At 34.4% G+C, this 24,230-nt stretch overlaps 1 protein-coding gene across 7 annotated transcripts in view; it reads left to right on the forward strand.

Moving 5' to 3' along the window:
• TRPC3 (transient receptor potential cation channel subfamily C member 3) overlaps positions 1-15,530 on the forward strand; it is a 64,938-nt gene extending 49,408 nt beyond the window's left edge. For 4 of the 7 annotated variants that reach the window (XM_072788535.1, XM_072788537.1, XM_072788540.1 and 1 more), the window contains 3 exons: positions 635-718; positions 11,726-11,801; positions 14,667-15,530. In XM_072788535.1, coding sequence (XP_072644636.1) covers positions 635-718; positions 11,726-11,801; positions 14,667-14,809 — 303 coding nt within the window. In that variant the 3' untranslated portion in view covers positions 14,810-15,530. The remainder of the gene's footprint in view (positions 1-634; positions 719-11,725; positions 11,802-14,666) is intronic. The other 3 variants (XM_072788536.1, XM_072788538.1, XM_072788539.1) reach the window with 2 other exon arrangements.
• The last annotated feature ends 8,700 nt before the right edge of the window (positions 15,531-24,230 follow it).

The raw sequence follows: 24,230 nt of genomic DNA on the forward strand, positions 1-24,230 counted from the left end.
AGTAGCCAGTAAGAGTGTGCTCCTCTTTAGAGAGCTTCAGAGTGAGTAGAAAGCTACTCACTCTGAAGTAAAACCCTAAAAAAAAAGAGCAAGAAAAGAAAACAAAAATTTGTTAAGCTTATTCTATTCAAGGTTGTGGATCTGGATCAGTATAGGGCCACGATATCTAGGAAGACATTTATTTGGTTCATACTTTAGGGTTACAAAATACCAGTGAAACCATTTGAACTTGGAGTGTGTTTCCAGTCAAGTGTAGGATAGGAATATATGCTCAGGAGCAGACAGTTGCTTCCAGGCACCTTTGCGTCCTAGATGCCATGAATATATTTTGATAAGGCATACAAGTCCCCAGGAACATTTATGTTTAATATGAGCCAGATTTTAAAAATATGTTTTCATTTAAACAATTCTATTGCAGTACACTTTGTGAACATTTTGATAAACATGAGCTTTTTGCTCATGTTACATTTTGCCTTTGGAAATATATTAAATCACTTATAAAATTCAACTTCCAGAAAGTGTTCCTTAGAAATGTTGACTCCAGAAATGTTATCAAGGAGAATATAGTAGATTATATGTTTGATTTCCCAATGAATGTATTCTGATTTACTAGGTTAATTGTATTTTTTCCTAGTTAAACCTCTTCACTCAGTCTAACTCAAGAGTTTTTGAATCACACAGTTTTAACAGCATTCTCAACCAGCCAACACGTTATCAGGTAAGCATTTAGAAGACATATCTCTTTATCTGTATGTAATTCCGTGTGTGTGTGTGTGTGTGTGTAGTGAGTAGAATTATGTTCTCATGTAGCATGAGGATAGAACAAAACGGAGAAAAAATAGTCTAAGTCCTCATTCTTTTGGTTGAGGAAGAAGAGTTCTTTGTGTTATTAAAAGCAAAATGTTGCCACAATTTCCAAAGAATAACTTCAAATACCTTGACCTGGGGAAGCAATGGAATATATGGTATATTAGGGTATATTAGGAAAATAATGCTCTCACAGTATGGGAACCTGATATATTTCTCTACATAATCCATTTTCCAATGGATTCTTAGGCTATATTGTTTCATCAGTACTACTTTAAAATATCTTTTGCATTTTGATATTAGTTGTGACATTTGAACACTAAATTCCAACTCAGAAGAGGTTGTGCTTTTTTACTTTACACCACGTGATCATTTTCATTATCAAATCTATATATTTCTGATGTGTACAAGATCACTAGAATGAAGATCCAGGAATTTATAATGTATGTGATATCAGTGGGTACAGTTTTGTACAGTTTTCATGGAAGTAGCAAATTCTGCAAAATTGCTTGGCACACTGATTATCAGAGCCTTTTAAAAGGTTAGATTATATTCCATTATACAGTTATATTTAACATGTCCTCTATACGTGGAAATAGAGGATATTGTCAATATTTAGATATTACAAGCAATACTGCAGTAAGTAACCTTGTATATATGACATTTGAAACATGTAAATCTATGAAATTGGGTACTTATTATCAAACTGATTTTGATGGAACTTGTGCCAATTTACATTCTTACAATAAATGTATGAGAGAGCCCATTTCTTCCTTAACATACTAACAGTGTGTTACCAAAGGCTTTTTATCTTTGCCAACTAGATAGGTGAGTATGGTATCACAGTGTAGTTTTATTTTGCATTCTTTGTAATGAACGAACTTGACCATCCTTTTATGTTTAGTGTTCTATTTGTCTGAGATCCTGTATATTTACTTTTCATGATGGGCTTTTTGTTTTAAATCAAGAGAATTCCTCTTTTCAGAATTCATTATTTTCAGAAAATCAACGCTTTACCTTTGATATGAGTTGAAAATTGTTTTTTTTTTTTTTTGTTGTTGTTGTTGTTGTGTATCTTTTTAACATTTTCTCCTAACTTTTTGATTTTTGTATAGCCAACTCCATAAACTTTTTATGGCTTTAGATTTTGTATCCTGTTTAGAAAGATCTTCTCCCACATAATACTTAAAATTTTTTTTACACATATTTTCTTTAGTACTTTTATGGTTTCATTTTTTATATGAGAATTTTTGATCCATGTAGAATATATTTTGATGCAATGTGTAGGATGGGGATCCAAATTAATTTTTTCCACATGATTATATGTATGTATAGATGTGTTGAATAATTAACTTTTTATTGATTTGAAATATCACCTTTATCATTTACTAAATTTATTTATCTCCTTAGATTTATTTCCAGGTTTTCTTTATGTGATAGAATCACATTATTTAAACTATTATAGTATAGAACAAAAGTCAAACAAACAAAATATATAGACACAGACCCCACATAAACATATCCTTACTTTAAGACTTATTTTATATAATGTTTTGGTTATTCTTTCCTGTTTATATTTCTATTTGAACTTTAAAGTCAGCTTGTGTAGTTTGCAAAATATTCTATTGGTATTTTTTATTGTGATTGTATTAATTTAAATAAAATTGACTTCTTTATAATGTTCTATCTTCCTTTTCAAGTACGTGATATACTTTTCCATTTATTTATATCTTAATTTGTGCACTCACTATCATTATAAGGTAGTCCTTCTATTGTTCATATTAATTAGGATTAAGTTTGGTTTTATTTTTTTTTCTTCCTCTTGAGATTTTCAAGTTTATATATCACTTTTTTGGCTCACCGTATTGTCTTTGGCCATTTTTGTGCTCTTAAAGACATGATTGGCCTTTTTAAAAATGTTTAAATGATGGCATTATGTATCTTCATCTCTTCATCTTTTCTTAAATATTTTTCTGGTGAGTTTCTTTATTTGCTATTTGTTTTTCCTTTTTTTCCTTGGACTATCTTAATATAGATCTTGTATAGATTGCTTACTGATTATCACTCAGTTTTGAATGAATAAGTTCTTGAGCCAGCTGCTTCAGGAGGTTGGAGTGCCTTTGGAGAGTTCCACAACCCCTTCTTGGCTAATAGAATTTTCCTTTAGGCACAGGATTGTATATGTGAGTTCACTTTTTCTTTATGTTTCCTTATCAGAAAATAACACTACAGGACTAGTCAGATACTTCCCCTCAACCTCACTGAATACTTTAGCAAATATGGCTTTCCATGATGATTTCTCCTTTTCTATTCTAAGCTTTTCTAGATTTTGTATTAAAAATTCAAGAGAAGTTTTCAGCCTTGGATGTCTGCTCTTGGCATTTCCTCACATCACCATTTGATCTTTTCATATAACCTTTCTAAAAAAGGGTATGGATGCCTCTGAGTTTCATCGAAGGAGTTTGTGTTTCTGTTTCTTATTCTACTTGTTGCTTTTGAATGATTTAGAAGTGGGGATATTCTCAAGTTTATTGTCAAATTCAGCTTCTTGTCTCTGAAATTGTTATACTTCTATAAACTTTGACAAATAAAATTTTAACTATCAAATTTCACATGCCAATCAAACTTTATACAAATGTCTTCATTATATTTAGATAAAATCTCTTTGTTATGCAATCCATGAGTGATAACAATTGGTTTAGTTGTTATGGATTTTTGTTTCATGCAGTGTGATTATAATATAATATTCTCTAGAGGAAGCAATATGAGACATTCACATTAAGCTTCATTCACACTGAACTTGAGGGCACATTCAGGACTCCCACTATAATGAATGGTCCTTCGTTCTAAGGTTATAAAGATACAGTCCTTGCCTTCAAGAATCTCTCCTCTGCAGTGGAAGGGTGGGGTTGAGTGGGAGGGAAGGAAAAAAAAGTAGATGAACTTTCACACTCTGGTGTGGCTATGTGGTATAGGTGAAACATAAATAAAATGGTATGGGAACCTAGGGAAACCCAGAAGAGGGGAATATTTGAAAACTGGTCAAGTAGAAGAAGCAATTTTATTCTATTCTCTTAAGAACAGAATTTGGGCCAGTGGTTGGTTAGAAGGTACAACGAAGCAGATTTAGTGCAATACAAACAAATTGTTTTTTAACTGCTATAGTTGTCTAAAAATAGATTAAATCAGCTGTCTGGAAAGAATAATAGGCTCTGAATCATAGATGTTTATTCAGAGGCTGTACAATGGTGATGGGTCAGGGTGTCTCACAAGTGAATGGTCTGAAAATATGAAAAACACATGACTTCCAGCGTTCCTTCCCTTTTTAAAATTCTACTCTACTTCTGAGTTCTTTTTTTAAATCAGTCTACCATATCATCATGCTTTAAAGAATGCTAATATTCAGATTATGGAACTACTGATGAGAGTCAAATTTGGCTTCTCTGGTATTAAATGAGAAAATGAATGTAACAGTACGTGAGAGAGTGCTTCACAATTGTTAGTTGAATTTGAATCAGTGAAAAATAAGCAAGTGAGAAAAAAAGCATTGATGCCTTTTAGGCATGAAGGGCATGCCCATATATCCACCCACCCATATTTCATTACTTCTCCCAGTCTTAATGGAGAGTTGAGAAAGGAAATCAGATTTGTTTGCAAGAGATAGTGTTCAAGGTAACTACTATCTAGGCTTTCCATACCCTAGACAGAGAAAATCCATAGTCTACTACAGAAGTTGCAGTGTCTTCATTAAAGAGTGATTCACAGGATCATACCAAGAGATTTTGATAGTTCCTGGAGGTTTGTGAACTGAGGAAATTATTCAATAGACTGCTATTCCGTTAGTTAGTAACTTGATCAAGAGGGGAAAATGATGAATCTGCTATTGGTCAATTTAGTTTTTGGGTACTGGCTTCTATTAAGGAATCAGTTGAAAAGCTAAAGATAATATTTATAATGGTAATTTTACATGTCACGTGTGAGTTTTACAATCCTTGCCTATACAACCATCATTATTAAGATTAGTTAATCAAGATTTGCTTTATAAAACCATACATGATAATGAGAGCATAATAGTTATATTAATTGAACACCTATGTAATTTACCTATATATCTCTTTAACAATGTAGATTACAACATTTCCATTATACAGATTAAGTTGCCAAGGCTCCGCAGCTTGTAAATAATGGAGTCACAACTCAAATCCAGGCAGTTTGCTCTTGCAGCCCACTTTTTTATTTTATTTTTTTTTTATTTTTATTTTTCTTTTTTTTTTGCAGCCCACTTTTTTAACTGCTTATACAATATACTGGCTTGGGTTCATGAGACAAGCTACCTAGTAGAATGGAAATAGCTAACATTCACCCCTTCTCTGAACTGCCCGTAATTTTGGAATTCATATGAATCATCTTTCCAACATAAACTAAAGGATGGATTATTACCAGGTAGTGTCATGTGTGAAATCATTGAAAGTAATTTCAATCCAACATTAGGGGTCTTCTTGCCCTATAGAGAAGCTCAAACTTAGTACAGTGGTAGATATAAATATATTTAAGCTATAAATATTAAGATGAAATTTCTTTAAAAAGTGAGAATTTTTATGGGATACATGGAAAACTTAAAACACCCAATTTTAAAGGGAAAAATGTAAACCTGTAACCATAATTTTTCCCATAGGCTAAAGATGAATGTATCTACCTATTTTCCCTTCAGAATTTAATCTGAGTGATGCTGTGCGGTGTTTCTAGGGAACCTGTACTCTATTTGAATTTTTAAAATATTTTATTTTCCTATCATCTTCCTTTCTGTCAGTAAATATAACTTTTCATAGATTTTTTTTTCTAAGCACAGTTTTAGATAATGTTAAATATTTTAGGGTGTATTATACTAGAGCATGTGGGTAGCAATAATGTTAGTCTTAAAATTTTATCTTTATAAATAATACTAGCAAGAACTAACCTCTTCTAAGCAGAAATTCTGCTTTTATGGGCATTTGTTGATTTAATCTGTACAACCTCTGAGTTTTTATTACCCCCATTTTTTATATGGGAAAATGGAAGCTTAGAGAGTTAAGCACCTTAGGTTCACTCAGCTAAGAAAGACCTATTCATATTCAGAGATATTTTTTTTTTTACTCTGAACTCATTCTGCCTCATTTTAATTTTTAAGCAGTTTCATTTTTTGTAGGGATAGATTTCCAAATAACACATTTCTGAATGGTTCTCAACAAGACTCTTACAAGCTCTGAATTACTCTCAGTTTATGTATTAATTACAGTTTTATTTGTAAAAGTGAAAAGTATTTGTCTGTTTATTATAATGGAAGGGCTGTTGCTGCTGGAGATGGAATAATGCTCAGGCCCAGGCTGGTGAGGCCCATCAGTTTGCTAGGCAGCATCAAAAACCTACTCAGAAGAATGTTTTATATTTTAAATTTTCAAGCACAGGATGGCACCACAAATATCTTGTTAGATATCTCTGCCACTACCACCCTTACTTACTTATTACTTATTTATTAAAAAGATTTTATTTATTTATTGCTGAGAGACACAGAGAGAGGCAGAGACATAATCAGAGGGAGAAGCAGGCTCCCTGTGGGGAGCCCAATGCGGAATTAGATCCTAGGACCCAAGGATCATGACCTGAGCCAAAGGCAGACACTCAACCACTGAGTCACTCAGGTGCCCCTACCATCTTGATTTAATAAATGTTAACATTTATTTTGCCATATTCTTTTTGGATCTTTTTTGTAAGGATTTTTTGATTCGACAAATGCCCCTACCCTATCACATTAGCCTTCATCTTTCCCCAGCTACCTTCACGATCTTGAAGTTCTACTGTGTTCCTTCCTTGTATGCTTCTATATATTTACTACTTATATAAGTATATTCATACCTTTATGTACTAGTTTTACGTGTTTTTAAAATATGCGTAAATGAATATGAATAGTATACTACATATTCTACTCTTTTTCCATTTATCTTTATGCTTTTGAGAATTACCTATATTGATACATGTGTATCTTGTTTTTCATTCTCACTGCCATAGTATAATATTCCATTTTATGAATAAACTATTTTTGTTTATTCATTCTTCTATTGATGAACATTTCACTTATTTTCCTTCTTTGACTATGATAAATAATACTATAATGAGCATCTTAGTAAATATCTCCCTTGGCACATTTTTAAGTATTTTTATCTGGATGACATACCTGGGAGTACTTATATCAGTTTACATTTCCAGCAATATGGTACAGGAGTTTCTCACTGTTCTCAGAAGTACTTGGTATTAACAGGTTTTTAAAATTTTGCCTGCTAAAAGATGACTGCTCTGTACATCTTCAAAAATGTTGGTATCATGGAAGACAAAGGCCAAAGAATTGTTCCAGATTAAAGGAGACTAAAGATAAGTAACATCGGAAAGCAAAATTGTTCCTCAGTTAGAAAAACGAGACCAAATATGGACTATGTATTTAACAGTTCTTGACCCCATGTTAATTTTTCTAAAGTTTGATCACTGTAGCATGGTTATATAAGAGAATATTCTTGTTCTTTGGAAACACAAGTATTTAGGGATAAAGGGACATGATGTCTGAAAATTACTTTCAAATGCCTTTGCAATATAACAATAATATAGACAGTGAGATAAAGCAATTACAGCAACTTTTTCACACTGGTGAATCTAGGTGAAGAGTATATGTAAATTCATTTTACTTTCAATTCATCTGTAGATTTGAAATTTTTTCAGAAGAAAAAACTCATAGGTGTACAAGTATTCATTATTGTAATTTACTCTTCTCTGATTACTAGTGAGATTGAACATCTTTTTATATGTTTGTCATTCAGATTTCCTTTTTTGGTGAATTTAAATTCCTTTTCCTAATTCTACTTAGCCATATGTCTTCCTTATTGACTTTTCAAAATTCTATAATATTCTTCATCCCAATTCTTTGTTGGTATGTTTCGCAAACAACTTCTCTCACTCTTTGGCTTGTCTTTTAACTTTGGGTAATGGGTTCATTAAGGAGTCTCAGTCTATGAATGTACAAAACGACTTTTTTTTTCAATATTTTTCCACTAACTGCCCTACTTTGGATTGTTCTTTTCTATTGGGTGGAGGATCCCTTTATAAATCTTGTCAAGACTCCATAACTTTAAAAAGTATCTTTTTTTGCAAATAACGAGGCAGTTTTTTTAAAAACCATGAATCTCCAAATCAAATCTAAAGCTCTTCTCCTTACTCCTAGAACAAGCTAAACCTTTCCACGTCTTTAGTGGAAAAAGGTTGTGGTCTGCTTTGTATGTACCTCCCCCTGCTAACTCATCAAGGTGCTAATTCTTCACTTATATATGTGGAGGGGGAAGGAGAAAGAAGCCAAAGAGTTAGCATCTTTTCACTTGACTTAGCTGTGAGTGCAGCTTCTTCCTGTCACTACTGCTCTAACAATGATCAAGTTTAAATATCCTCACTGTGGCTAGGACTCATGTGCTGCTTCTGTAACTGGGTTGGGGGCATGTTTAAGGGTTTGAAAAGACCATGTTGGCTGCTTCCCCTTTGCACAGTTCCTGAAGCAGAGATCTGGTTCTGATTTAAGGTTCACATCCATCATCCCAGCCCCATTTATTGAGTAGACTCTCCTTTCCCACTGATGTGTATTACTGCCTTCCACCCAATATAGTGGAAATATATGTTTGCCAAATAATGGAAGTACAGGTTGACCCCATGGCTGGTCACTCTTAACTGAGTTCTTTTTTCTTCCTGACTTAATTGCCAGGAGCAGGTCAGCAAGTTTGCTGGAATCGGCATTTAACTGGGAGCAGGATGGTAGGCCTTTTGTTTAGGCAACTCTAATCTTTATGAGGGATTACCCTGGCTTTCCTCTTTCCTTTAGCTTCTGGAGAATGGAGGTGCACCATCTCCTTTCCTCCCAGAAAGAGTGAGAATAACCTCTCCACCCCAGAAGCTCATGATCCCTCCCAGGTCTTAGTCCTTTTCCTTATGTGGAGTAAGGAGAGAAGAGAATTGGTGGTAAGTACTGGTCTAGTGAATCTCAGTAAGCCTCAAGGGGAGGTGGCTGACTTCAACTGCTAGTGACACCTTAGTCTTAGGCCATAGAATGCTTAGCATCCTTTCTTATCAATTTTGGATTTATCAACAATTTCAGGACAACCAGAAAAATCCCACTTGACATAAGGTTACATTTCATTGGTATTCTTTCCTGTATAAAAGTTTCAAAATGTCTCAGTATAGTCAGATGTATTCATCTTTTCCTTATCCTTTCCTTTAGCTTTTTCAAGAAATATTTCTCTGTTCCTTTCAAAATGTTGCTTTTCACATTTAGATCTTTGGTCTATTTGACTCTTTAAAAATTTGTTTTATTTGTGGTATAAGGTAGAGATCTGATTTTAACTTTCCCATAAGGATAGTTCTTGTCTCAGTAGTTGAATAGTTTTTTCCTTCCCATGATTAGTATTACTGCCTTTCAAGTTGCTTTAGCTGATATCCATTTCTTTGTATTTTCTTTCTACAGGAATCACCTTCACTGTTCTCTAAAGTCAATTAGACCCCTGACATGTCTACTCATCATAGTGAATTGTTCCAAGGATGTTTTATTAGAGAAGGAGCTGTGTTTACTAATGCATTCCTAGCATTTAGTATAGTACCTGGCACAGAGTAGGCTCTCAACAAATACTTATTGAATGAATGAGCAAGTCCAGGCCAAGATCCACTCAGCTGTGAGTCTGCCCTAAAGTCTAGATTCCACAGAATTCGATAGGTTTTATATTTTACTGTGATTGGTAAAATGGGCTTTTCCTTTCCAGTAGCATAGTCTTTCTCGATCTGTTATTCTTTGAGATAGACATTTTGAATATTCCTAGATTTCTCCCTTTTCTTGAGCTTGGCACCTAATGGGTCATTTAGCTTCACAATTTCTAATTCCTTAAAATTAAGGTATATTTTCTGTCTTCATTTTAGCTCAGGCTTTTCCCCCACCCCTTTCCTTTATTTTCTTAATGTGATATTTGGTATATGCACAAGAATGTGCATAATAATAAATTTTAATTCGATGTATACCTATGGAAACCATGACTTGCCTAAGAATGGTAACATTATCTGTCCATTGCCTCTACGTAGGTACTCCTCCCTGGCCCACCCCTTGCCTCCACCAAAGAGGTAATCACTAAGGTAGAAGTCTGGGTATCTCATCCTCTTGCTTTGGTTTTCTTTTCAAATATAGACTTATGATATATAAAAATATTCCTAACAATGCATTATGTAGATTCATTTGCTATTGAGCTTTATAAGAATAGTTTCATACTTTGTGACGTCTGCAAAGTAAAATTTTCATTCAACATTTATGCTTCTAAGATTCATCCATACTGTTGTGTGTGGCTATGGCTCACTAATTTCATTATTTAATTTCATTAGTGGACACAATGACCTTACATTGTGTAACATACCATGGTTTCTCTATTCTCCTGTTGATATTTGTTTAGACTGTTTCCAGATTTGTATTTGCTACTTTGGACAAGATTACTATAAACACTGTTGTTTATGTCTCTTGGTCCACATATGTAGTTTTTCCAGGCTCTGTATCAAGGAGTGGACTTTCTGGGTGAAAGGATATGCAAGTGTTCAACTGTAACAGATAATGCCAAATTGCTTTTCAAAGTGATCTGTTTATACTCATACCAGTAAAGTGTTAAACTCCTCATTGACTCATTCTTTCCACATTTGGCATTATGAGATTGATTTTTTCCCTTTTTAGATGTGAAATTGTGTCTCCTTTTAATTGTAATTTGTATTTCCCCAAGAAAAGAATTTGAGATTGTTTTATATGCCTACTGACCATTCATGTTTCCATTTCTGTGTAAAATGGCTGTTTGTCTTTGCCCTTTTTTTCTATTGGGTTATTTGAGTTTTTCTTATTGAATTAAAGTTCTTCATATATCTTGGATCCAAACTTAATTCCTTATCAGTTGTAAGTATTGCCAATATTTTCTTCCAGTTAGTGGCTTGCTTTTTTACTTTCTTTATAGTAGCTCTGTAGACAGAAGTTTTCATGAAGTTTTAATAGTAATAAAGTTGAATTTATGAATCTTTTCTATTGTAATTGGAATTTTTTTATCTTGTTTGAAAAATATCCAGCTCTACACTGAATTTATAAATACATTCTCCTGTGCTTTCTCTTAAAGGATTTAGAAGTTTTATCTTTCACATTTAAGATGCATGTGGAATTAATTTTTGTGTATATGTTATGAAGTAAAGCTCCAATTTTATTTTTCCTTGTGGATAAACAATTATCCTGTAAGAGCATTTATTTAGATTGAAATATATTCACAATACATATTGCTATGAGAAGAAGGCATATAACAGAATATATGGTATTTTGAAAGCATAAAATATGCATATAGTAATTAGTATATATATAAAATTAAAGAGACACACACCAAAATAACTATCCAAAATGATTATCTTTGGATAGTGGGACAATTGATGATCTTTATTTTTTCTTTTCTGTATTTTCCAACTTTTCTCTGATGAGCGTATATTCATGGTTTTTTAGCAGTGAGAAATAAGGTAGTATTTATAGATGATAATATAGTGTCAGTACATCTTAAAGAGAAATCATTAGTTGAAAGAGAAACCATTAATTAAAATCCTCCAACTTAACTTTTTTATAGTTTCCTTCCATTCTAAACCAGGAAAATGTTTGTAGATTATGTAGTACATCTCAATAGAAGGTAAAAAAATGGTTAAGTTCTGAAATCTGGGTGAATCTTCTGTAAATAGTTATATAAAAGTTCTCTCTCTCGAGCTGTGTTTACTTTACAGGTATGTGAGACTCTTTGGAGAATAGGACCCAGGTTACTTATGTGTATCATTGGTGATATAATTATTTCTTTTTGATCAACAGCAGATAATGAAAAGACTTATAAAACGATATGTTCTGAAAGCACAAGTGGACAAAGAAAATGATGAAGTTAATGAAGGTAAGCATCTCCAACTCGAGAAACATCCTTTTGCAACTAACTTAATGATCTCAGGATACTTTAAAAATCCAATCGAAGGGATCCCTGGGTGGCGCAGCGGTTTGGCGATCCTGGAGACCCAGGATCGAATCCCACTTCGGGCTCCCGGTGCATGGAACCTGCTTCTCCCTCTGCCTGTGTCTCTGCCTCTCTCTCTCTCACTGTGTGCCTATCATAAATTAAAAAAAAAAATCCAATCGAAGATTGATAGGAGAATCTTAGGTTACATTTCTAAACCTCTTTTAAAAGAAAAAGTTATTAAAAATGTCAATCAGAAACAGTTTATCTCTGATAAGAATGTCCTGATTCTTAGAATGTAAAACCTGCCATCTTTCTGGGAGCCTTTAAATTACATAAAAAGTATTCAGCAGTTTTAATTCCGTTGCAGTGAGTTCACGTGAGTGTTAACATTTTTCCAATGTTAACATTTTCCAATAGGATACTTGGGTGGTTGGTTCAAATAGAACCCATATTTCTTCAGAAAAATCTTTACTTTTTTTTGTACAGAAAGAAATCTGTAACCCATTTTTCTCATCTGGTGTTTCTCTTTTGCCTTTCACTTTTCTCCTTGGCTCCTTATGTAAAGGTGCCTATTTTTCCAGGCATATCCTAGGCAGGGCATCTGTCTGTACTATAAAAATGTTTCACCAAAGGCTAGGCCGAAAAACAGGCCCAGAATTGGAAAGAAATCAACCTGGGAAAAATAAGTTGCCTTAAAAGTGGAAACTAGCTTCCAACAGTAATGAGATGCCACTAGATATATCTATGCTGATAAAGAGTAGAAAGGGCTAAACTAAATAAAACTGGTGATGGGCATCAAAGCCATTACCTGATGAATGCAAGGAATCTCTTAAAAATCTGGGTCAGACCACTGATTTGTGTTTGTAGAAAAGAAGTCAATGAACATCTGATTGAGGACCAGCAAAAATCCAATCATTATGCCCTAGAAACTGTCTCAGGGAGACAGGATGGAAGGGGATTGTAGTTTAGAAAGCGGAAATCTGATTATTTGTACAATAACCTCTCTGATGGGTGCCAATGGGGAGAAGAAAAAAGTGATAATGGGGGAATTGGATGGCTGACAGCAACAAACACAAATGAGCATCTTACATGTCCTTGTACCCAAGAGGAAAATGAGTTAATGAGAATTTGGAGCTTTGAACAAAGCTCTCACTAAACTATCATACAATTTAGCATTCTTATTTAATAAATAAACTGAAGTCCAAGAGATTGAATAGTTTGTGCTTCCTGTATCACATATACACCATATAACACTTCATAGTCTCCTCATAAGTCAAAAACAAAAGAGGAGGATATGGCAGTAGGAAGGTGAAAGGAGATCTAGTGAGTTTGTAGTCCAGATGTGATACTGAGTGGTATGAGAATCTATTTCCTTCAGCAATGACTGGCCTTGTGATTTCAAATTAGATCATATTGCCAGATGGGAAAGGAAGAAGCACTTTCTTTTTTTGCATAAAAAAGGAATCTGCAAATGCTTTATATGTATTCTTGTGGAATAATTAGAATTCCTATATATATATATAACATATAAATTGTTATATATATATATATGTTATGTTATATATATATATATATATATATATATATATATATATATATATATATAACATAGAATTATACTCTAAAACATCATAAAGGTGCCAGGGAATAATATAGAAGGTATGTTTTACGTGTGATTCTTTAAAAAAAAAAGCTGTAGAAATACCAGTAGTTTGAAGAATCATTTCTTAGATTCAAGATAAATCTCTGCCCAAAGTTTACCTTTTAATGTCAATGGCTTATCTACATTACAATCATTTGCAAAAGAATCAGGTTGTTTTTTTTTTTTTTTAACATTTCGTTTATTAATTTGAGAGAGAAAATCAGTGAGAGACAGAGACAGAGGAGCAGGGGGAGAGGCCGAAGGAGAGGGAGAAGCAGACTCCCTGCTGAGTAGGGAGCCCAATGTGGGACTCAATCCCAGGAGCCCAGGATCATGACTTGAGCCAAAGACAGGTGCTTAACTGACCGAGCCACCCAGGCACCCCGAGAATTCAGTTTTTAATAGCAAACTACATACATTCAAAACACTGCCAAGCTGAATTATGGGAAGAATTGATTTTTAATAGCCAAAAGTCTCCTATGGAGATTCTTATGTGTATACACATTGCCGGTGGTATCACATCTAAATTTAATTTCACATTGTTTGTTACTTCCTAATACTTTGGTTTTCTGTGTCCCACAAAATGTTCCTTGGCCCCAAGTTCACTACCATTCCCTTCCTTAATAATCACTCCTACTTCTTTTTCTTCCCTTCTCTTACCTCAAACCTGACTTAAAATTTACTCGTTCCATGTGAGTATTTGCCTATTAAACAGATTGAATCATCTTTAGTAAAGTTTCATTTTTCTAGGAGTTTCTTCCACCCTAGCAAAGGGAGATGAGCCATTTAGGTTTCAACCCTATGTCTGAGGGAACCAAAGGGGAACTCCCTATAGACAGGATGGTGATACCCTGGCTGTAGATCAGTTCGCCAAGAAATTGCCCTATGTTAAGAGGTGACTGAGCCACAGAATAATACTTCAGCTGAGTTTTACTGTTGAAAACATGGCTGGACTATTTTTATAGCTTTTGTCAAAAATCAGCATATTTATAAAGACTAATACTTCTTAAATATCTCGAAGGAAAAAGTTTGAAAAAACTACCTTGGACTTTATGAAGCAAATGTGTTCGTATTATATGAATTTGTGTGAATTTCACTCTTTGTTCTTTTCTAAATCCAAAGAGCAAATTACCAATGATATTTTTTAAATACAAATACTGTAGGTGAATTGAAAGAAATTAAGCAAGATATCTCCAGCCTTCGTTATGAACTTTTGGAAGACAAGAGCCAAGCGACTGAGGAATTAGCTGTTCTGATTCATAAACTCAGTGAGAAACTGAATCCTAGCATGCCAAGATGTGAATGATTCAGTAACCTGGAATAATGGCTTTGACTATAGCACAAATGTGGGCAATAATATTTCTAAGTATAAAATACTTGAAATGGTGTAAATTTTTAGTATTAACTACCTTTATCATGTGAATCTTTAAAACTTAGGTCTTAATGATTTTACTGTTTTATCACATGAAAATTGTCTTCATTTTAATTGTCTGCCTTGACATTATAAACAATGACATGCCAATGTATTTAAAGGCCCAGTACTATTACATTACTGACATTTTTGTCCACTTTAGAATAAACTCTATGTCTTTGTACTTACCTGTTTGCCTCCAAGAGACTGTAAGCTTCTGGGAGACAGGGACCATGTCTTATTCATCTTTGTGTCTCCAGCATCTAGTACAGTGCCTGGTACATAGTAGGTGCTCAATAAATGTTGAAACCAACTGAACGGAACTGCCAACAAAATACAAATAAAAATAAAAAGGCCATCACTATGTAGCATTCCTTCCCTTGTCCAAGTGCTGAAGAGATTTTTTTTTTAAAATAGAAACTAAAGAAATTTTATAACCGGCTATGACTTGGTAAGATTTTCTTAGAATTTTTGGCATCACTCATAAATCCTAGGACCTTTGAGCTCTGAATGAAGAATTTAACAATGAAATAGGTAAATAGAAAGTATACTTACAGTACATATCTAAGTTTCATGGAATTGTTCAAAACAACACATTAAAGATTTTTCTAAAGTATATACATTTTGCTTTCTGTCTTACATTTTCATTACATGTCAATAATGTGAATTTGTTTGGTGGAGTGGTAAGTTCTTTTAAAGTTAGGGGCTATGCAGGGTTGCTATTTTGTTATAACCTTCTAATTTCTGCCTCTGGTGCTTTAATGCTAAGTAAGATATCAACAGCTGACTTCTATCTTGCCCATTAGCTTCATTCTGAGTTTTAGAGGGTATGTGTATGGGAAGAACCAGGAAAGAGCAATGGCTGGCTACCTGGAAACACATATCCAAGCATCACCAGGTATGTTTCATTTCCCTTTGAGGCATCTCTTGCTATCATTGCTTACGATGATTGTCATCCTTTTTCTTATGAAAGCATTTCAATTACACTTTCTATACAAAATAAATGGTGATGAATCTGTAATTGATTTACTTTATAACTAAGCTGAATGTTGGTAATATCCATACCACCTCATGACTTTAATAAGAAAGGGGATACAGGCCAGGAACTTCCCTCCTCTCTTCTCAGACCATAAAACAAAGTATTTTTTTAAAAAACCAGCTAGGTTTTAATCTCTTGTAGAGTTCTACTTATCATCCAGATTCACTTCACTCTGTTTTTGTCAAGTCTTACAGGAATACAATTTATGATCATGGCTCAAGGATAGTTTTATGGGTTCTAAAAACCAATTAAATACATGATACTTTAAAAATTATTAATACCATATAGGAGGCTTTCTAGACGTGAAAACAAAAATTAACATTAAATGGTACTACATAAAGCTCTTTAAAGATAATTTCTTATTTTCTACTTTTGAAGAGTTAAAACAGTTAAGGTAAGAAAAGAACTTTATATGCTTTTGCTACCATTGTAGAATATTTCATTAACTTTTGTGCTATGCTGATGGTATTTTGTCTTAAACATTTTTCAGACTTTATGTATTTTATATTATACCTCAGAACTGAATAAAATATTGATTATTTTATTGTTACATGTTACTATAGTTTATATTGAAACAGTTAAGATGTAGAGTTTCCATAATAGACAATACTTTGAGTCTTCTCATGTTGTCTGTGATTCCAAGAGTAAAATATTTTATCTACAGCTATAGACCAGCATATTTAGTAATATTCCTAACTGGGATTGGAAACATGTTGAATGAAAAAGTGTCAGATACCTCCAAGGACATCCAGTCTAGGATCCTTTGAGTATTGAATGAAGATAAGCTCATGGCATCTATACCCTGTGAGAAAAAATATATATATATTATATACATATAATATATATATTATATACATATAATATATATATTAGTCTATGCCTCCTACAACTATAGAGATATCAACATAGTTGTTTTTCCTTTATTTACTATGCTTTCATAAAACTGGTATGTTTCTGTTATTTCATTTTTTTTCCTTCATAGTTTCTAGGTGGTAGCCAAGAAGGAAGATGTGATGCCAAGGTGTGGTGGATACTGTTGATACTGTTGATGTCCTGCCCAGATCATTTTTAGTGGGCCAGTGTATAGGCATCTCCCATATTCTGTGAGGGTTGGCTCCTTAGCAGTTCCCAAGTATCCCCTTCCCCAGGGAATTGCTCTCAAGTGAAAGGAAGCAGCCTTGCCCTGGATGTTATGCTTCCCCTTCTTCATGCCAATGACCAACTGACTGGGGTGGAAACAAAACGGCTGGGCCCTTGTTTCAAGGTAGGGCCAACTTTTTGGTGTAGTTCATGTTCTAGAGCTCCAGGAAGGGTTAGGCTCAGCCAGACTCCATTTGAGACCAAATCTGTGTGTTTAGCCTTTTTCTCTGTCTTACCCTGTTTCCCTTTCTCCCTTTCTGCTGAGAACATACCTTCAATAAATCACCACAACCAAATCTTGTTAGGCTTTGTCCCCAGTGAGCCCATTCTAAGACATGGGTATTACTGTGGCAATATAGGGACAAAGTAAGGGTTACTCTAGGTGATTACTGTCAAAATAATGTTTCTTTGAGGTTAATGATAGCTCTGGGCCAGCAAGTCCTTGTCCTACCCACTGTTCTAAAGGTTACATTGGGCTTGGTGGGGCACCTGGGAGAAGGGAACATTTTAACAGGAGCAAAAACAATTTATTTAGCAAAAGACTAGGTATTTATGATTAATTAGAAAAGTATCAAAGTCCTATATCTCTTTTCAATTTCTCTGCTGTTCTTAGTTTTTTCCTCAGTTACAGATGAAGGAAAGGAGGCAACTCTCGAATTGCTTCTTAAGCTTACTGTTTAAAAATTTTGACACTTTGTGTTTCTGTATTAAATTGACTGAAGACCCTTGACTTAATGGACTTCACAATATGTTGAGAAGCTTATATTCACAGACTTGAAATAAAAGAGGAAAAAAAGCACAATAGTATCCAGTGTTTTCAGAGTTCTTTGCACTGTAAAAACTTGAAAATGACTTATGTTTTGTGATTATTAAAAGCAAATTTAGTACAACTTAGGATAAGTCTTTAACCCTATCATGTCCAATATGTTTCAATTTCAAATGTGTTAAGCCAACTGAAAGAAGCTTTTGTAAATAGGAAAGTGTCTTAGAAACGACATCTAAAGAGAACTGGAGCCGCATTGCTTGTTTAATAATGTGCCCTGGGACAAATCTCGTTTTATACCTTGTTCAGTCAAACAGGGTTATGCTACAAGCAGGTTTCTTAGTCTTTGGGTGTCACAGAGCTGCTTCAGGGGTTGATCTCATCATCCAAGGCGGTAATGATATCTCTCCCCATGTTTCATTTTTTAAATCAATCTAATAGAGTTATTTATTACTTTAAAAAATTTTTTAAATATTTCATTTATTCATAAGAGACACAGAGAGGCAGAGACTTAAGCAGAAGGAGAGGCAGGCTTCTCATGGGGAGCCTGATGTGGGACTTCATCCCAGGACCCCAGGGATCATGATCGGAACTGGAGACCCTCAACCACTGAGCCACCCAGGTGCCCTATTGCTTTTTTATAAAATGAGAGTTTGAGAGTTTCCAAATTGGTCCATGTTAGTGGAGACCAATGTATGTACTCATGAGTCACTCAGTCAACCACCGCTAGCTGTGTGATGGTTTTAACTTTAATGCAGTTTTAAATTGTTTTTTATTCTTAGTCATAAGTTGCTTAATTTATACTCATAATGATTGCTTTAAGACCACAACATAAGGTTTATAAGTTACTGAAGTGTATGATACTTCTGTAAATTTGTCTCAAGGCAATATTTATCACATCTGAAATAGAATCTTTTTTTGTTGTTTTTATTTTGGATTTTTTAATGTAACCCACCAAGATATCTCTAGTACCCTAAAATATCTTTAAAAAGAGAAATTATAGTGGCAATTTTGTCTAACTTGGCTTTTCATTTTTGTGAATAAAAACTGCCCACCCTGTTAATTATATAAGAAGTATTTAAAGTTAGTACTCTGAAACCTTTGCCATTTAGAAACAAAACACAGCACTTAAAAAAAATCACTTGCCTTTTCTAGATGCAAAAGGAAAGAATTCCAAACATCATATTATGCAAGGTTTTTGTCTATTTTTGATTCTATATCATAGCCTCATTTCAATGTTTTAAAATAAATTTGATCTTCAAAATGAACTCTTTTCTTTTACACAATTAGCTTAAAGTAAAATAAACAGTGGGGCATCACTTGTTAAATGGAAAATAAGCATTGCCAGTATATGTTTTTATTACAAATATTGTAAAGATTGCATGAAGATGAATTTTATAATGCCTCCTTAAATAATTATAGCAACCTAACATAAAATGCCTTTTCTTTAAAGTTACATTTCTACACATTTTCTTTCTGTACAGAATTACAAAATTGCACAATAAAAAATGAAATAATTATTAAGATTCCTAAGCACTTTGAAAGATTATATACTACTATGAAAGTGGTTTGTGGATCCAAAAATGAGAACATTGGATTAATGGTTTCTAAGATTTTGCCCAGACCTGGAATACTTATTGAATTTCCCAGAGTAATTTTTAAAAAGATAATTCCTGCCCACTTCATCACATTTTCAATATTTTTATTTGTTTGTAATAATGCAAAAACATAGCAATAATAGTATCAGTATCATTTTCCTTAAGTTGTTAACATGCAATGCCAGGACTTGAAAAGGGAAGTAAGAAAATAGTGGGAAAATTTGGTACTTACTATTTTGGATAACCCTGTATCAGAACCTTGCAATCATAGAGATAGAAGAATGCCCACTTTGGAAACCATGCAGAGTGGAACAAGGATTCTGAGAATCTTTTGGTTTTTAACTTTATTTTATAACAATTTTATTTTTAAATTGCAAAATTTTATTAAAAATAATGCAAAAATCTTATGGAAAACACAAAACAAGAGAAAGTTTATAATCTTTTAATCTATAACAAAATTTTTTGATTCATTTCATAACAAGTTCTTTACTATAATTGTAATCATTGTATATACACTATTTTATATTCTCCTTTTATTATTATCCTGAACACTTCCCACATGGCTATACAGCCTTCATTATTTTCACTTTCAGTCGCTGTGTAGTAGTCTATAACGTGGATGCACCATTTTATTGGATAGGTAGGTCCTTATTTTTAATGGATCCTCAATTATGCTTTGTTACTTTCATATTTTTGTAGGCTAAATATCCATAATTGGAGTTATGAGTTAAAAATGTTATCACATATTTATAGGTTTGGACACATATTGCTACATTGCTTTTGAAAGGGTTTTATTACCAGTTAAAAGCATCACAGTTGATGAGCGCATACTCTCTCTCCAACATAGAGTGTTAAATCTTTTTCTAAATCTGAAAGGCAAAATAAAAAAGGTATCTTGCTTTAATTGTATTGATTGCAAATGAAGGTAATAGATTTCTATAAGTTTGTTCAGTTTTGTAAGTTTGTTCAGTAGCCACTTTGTGAAATGTCTGTTCATATTTTCAACTCTTTACTTACTGCAATCTTATGTTTTTATGAATTTGTATGAACTGTTTATAAAGGTGTTAAGTTTGTACATTATCTCAAATTTTTGTTTACATGTAAATTTTTGTCACATATTGAAATGTTTCATCTATATTTAGTATTTTTTTTCTTTGTGGTTTCTTCTATTCCTCTTAAGATTAGACAGTTCCTTTCTATTATGGGCTGAATTGTGTCCCACTTAAATTCATGTGTTGAAGTCCTAATCCCCAGTACCTCAGAATGCAACTATATTTGGAGATGGGACCTCTAAAAGAGGTAATTAAGTTAAAATCAATTCATTAGGGTGGGCCTTAATCCAATTTGACTGGTTTCCTGATCAGAAGAGATTAGGATAGGACACAGACTTACAAAGAGGAAAGACCTTGTGAAGATACAAGGAAAAGATGACCATCTATAAGCTAAGGTGAGATGCCTCAGAAGATTGGTTTGGTTTCCTGTTGATACTTTGATGTTATACTCCTAGCCTGTGAGACCTGTCAGAAAATAAAATTCTGTTGTTTAACGTCATCCAGTTTGTGGTACTTTGTTATTGGGCCCTAGCTAACTAATATGTCTTCCAATTCCCTAAATTCTATTAAATTCTATACAACTCTATGTTCTCATATCTCTTCTATGGCTTTATTTTTCAATTTACTTCTGAAATTTATCTGTATTTTTGTTGAGTCTAAATTGATGTGTATTTTTCCCAAATTGCTACACAGTTACTTTATCTCCAGGCACTGTTGTCTGTTTTCAATGTGGAGTTATTTTAGCCTCAGAAAAAAGAATTGTCTGGAACATTCTGGTACCAAGTAAAAACCTTCCCAGATCCCTTGCAGGAAATCATTTTTCTACCTAAAAAGCACCTCTTCTCAGGGTTTCAATTCTTGTTCCACAATCACTTGTGAACTCTCCCCTAGTAGACCTAAGAAATCAGGAAAGAGGCTGTATCTTACTCATCCATCTATAGTATTTTTGTAGGCAGAGCACTGTGTGAATTAAGGAAGGGCTGACGGAAGAATCAGGGAATGTCAGCTCTAAGTCTATAGGCCAACGATAGTCTGCAGATCCCTGAGGCCTTTTCAGGGGGTCTGTGATTTTGAACTTATTTTCATTACTCTAAGACATTATCTGCCTTTTCCACAGTGTTGACATTTGCACTGGTGGTACAAAAACAATGGTGGTTAACGGTGCTGTTACTTAAACATGAATCAAAGCAGTGGCTTCAAACTGTAGTAATAGTCATGTGTTCTTCATGACACATATTGTCAGGAAACAAAATTCTATATAGAAATGCCTTTTGTGGGGATCCCTGGGTGGCTCAGCGGTTTAGCGCCTGCCTTTGGCCCAGGGCGCGATCCTGGCGCGATCCTGGGATCCTGGGATCGAGTCCCACATCGGGCTCCTGGCATGGAGCCTGCTTCTCCCTCTGTCTGTGTCTCTGCCTCACTCTCTCTCTCTCTCTCTCCCTCTATCATGAATAAATAAATAAATAAGTAAATAAATAAATCTTAAAAAAAATAGAATGCCTTTTGTGTTGGGGCACCTGGCTCAGTTAAGTGTCTGCCTTCCACTCTCGGATCATGATCCCAGGATCCTAGGATCAAGCTCCAGTTGGGCTCCCTGTTCAGTAGAATGTCTGTTTGTCCCTGCCACTCTGGCTACTTGTGCTTTCTCTGTCTCTGTCAAATGAATAAATAAAGTCCTTTTAAAAAATGCCTTTTGTGAAGCAATAAAATTTGTTAATTTTAAGTCTCTTGAATACATTTCATTTTAAATATATGTGTGATAAAATGGGAAGTAAACATAAAGCATTTTTGCTCAATATAGAAGGGTATTGTCTCAAGGAAAAGCATTTGTGTGATTACTTGAATTGCTAGCTGCTTTTTAAAAGCACAAATGACAGAAATTATGATTATTCAGAGTTGGATATTTGGTGTACACTTTCTTGTGAATCCAAGCAGGGTGGGCAGCCCGGGTGGCTCAGCGGTTTAGCGTCACCTTTGGCCCAGGGTGTGATCCTAGAGACCGAGATCGAGTCCCACGTCGGGCTCCCTGCATGGAGCCTGCTTCTCCCTCTGCCTGTGTCTCTGCCTCTCTCTCTGTGTCTCTCATAAATAAATAAAATCTTAAAAAAAAAAAAAAAAGAAAATCCAAGCAGGGAACATACCGTTTTAAGGAAAACAATTGACATTTGTTGTCGGTGCTTAAAATTTTAAGCACAAATTAGAATATTGCAAAATTTGTATGTCTCAGGTTGATAGCTTTCCAATACTTCAAAACTTTTCCGATGAAATCCATGGTGACATTAACATAGGATTTCTTGGATGTTGTATAATGAAGACACATTCCAGTTTGCAATTAGCTTTTCAGAAACTACTGCTTGTTGATTTTGGACCAGATTTTCTTCATGTACTTAAAAAAAAAAAAAAAAAAGGCCAAATACCAACAGATTGAATGCAGTATTAAATCTGAGACTTGCCTGTCTACTATTCAGGTGGACAGTAAATAGATTTGCAAATAACACCAGTCTTTTTACCTCTTTTTTCAGTCGAAAACAGTTATTTTCACTAAATATTTATGTAACAGGTTTTTAAAATGTATTTAACAATTTCAGTTCTAATTTCTAATATGGTAAATATCGACAGATAACTCCTAAACAAAAGGTCTTTGGGGGTTCTCCAAAATGGTTTGTAAGAGTTATGTGAAGGAGTCGTAAGGCCAAAAGTTTGTAGAACCCAATTCTTTGAAGGACCCTTTCCAGGGACCGTAAAATAGACACAGGCTTCATTCCCATCAGGAGTCTACACGGACTTCTGGGCATTGATTTTGTATCCTGCCACGCTACCGAATTGCTGTATGAGTTCTAGCAATCTTGGGGTGGAGACTTTTGGGTTTTCTATGTAGAGTATCATGTCATCGGCGAAGAGGGAGAGTTTGACTTCTTCTTTGCCAATTTGAATGCCTTTAATGTCTTTTTGTTGTCTGATTGCTGAGGCTAGGACTTCCAGTACTATGTTGAACAGCAGTGGTGAGAGTGGACATCCCTGTCTTGTTCCTGATCTTAGGGGAAAGGCTCCCAGTGCTTCCCCATTGAGAATGATATTTGCTGTGGGCTTTTCATAGATGAATGGATAAAGAAGATGTGGTTTATGTATACAATGGAATATTACTCAGCTATTAGAAGTGACAAATACCCACCATTTGCTTCAACGTGGATGGAACTGGAGGGTATTATGCTGAGTGAAGTAAGTCAGTCGGAGAAGGACAAACATTATATGTTCTCATTCATTTGGGGAATATAAATAATAGTGAAAGGGAAAATAAGGGAAGGGGGAAGAAATGTGTGGGAAATATCAGAAAGGGAGACAGAACGTAAAGACTGCTAACTCTGGGAAACGAACTAGGGGTGGTAGAAGGGGAGGAGGGCGGGGGGTGGGAGTGAATGGGTGACGGGCACTGGGTGTTATTCTGTATGTTAGTAAATTGAACACCAATAAAAAAAAAAATTAAAAAAAAAAAAAAAAAAAAAAAAGGAGTCTACACGGAGAACTTAGAGGTGCCGCCCTAGAGGGCGGTGGGGGTGGAGCCAATAGTGCGTCTCCAGTCTCCCGGGAAACCACCTTTCTCCGGTCTCCTGGATCGTTCCGCCGTTCCTCTCTGCCTCTGATTGGACGCAGGTTAAGTCGGTGGGCGGTCCTTCGGGAGAGGGGCGGGGCCCGCCTCTCGGGAACGTATTGACGTCACGCCGAC

This window comes from Canis lupus, chromosome 20 (genome assembly GCF_048164855.1).
Source record: "Canis lupus baileyi chromosome 20, mCanLup2.hap1, whole genome shotgun sequence".
Taxonomy (NCBI): domain Eukaryota; kingdom Metazoa; phylum Chordata; class Mammalia; order Carnivora; family Canidae; genus Canis; species Canis lupus.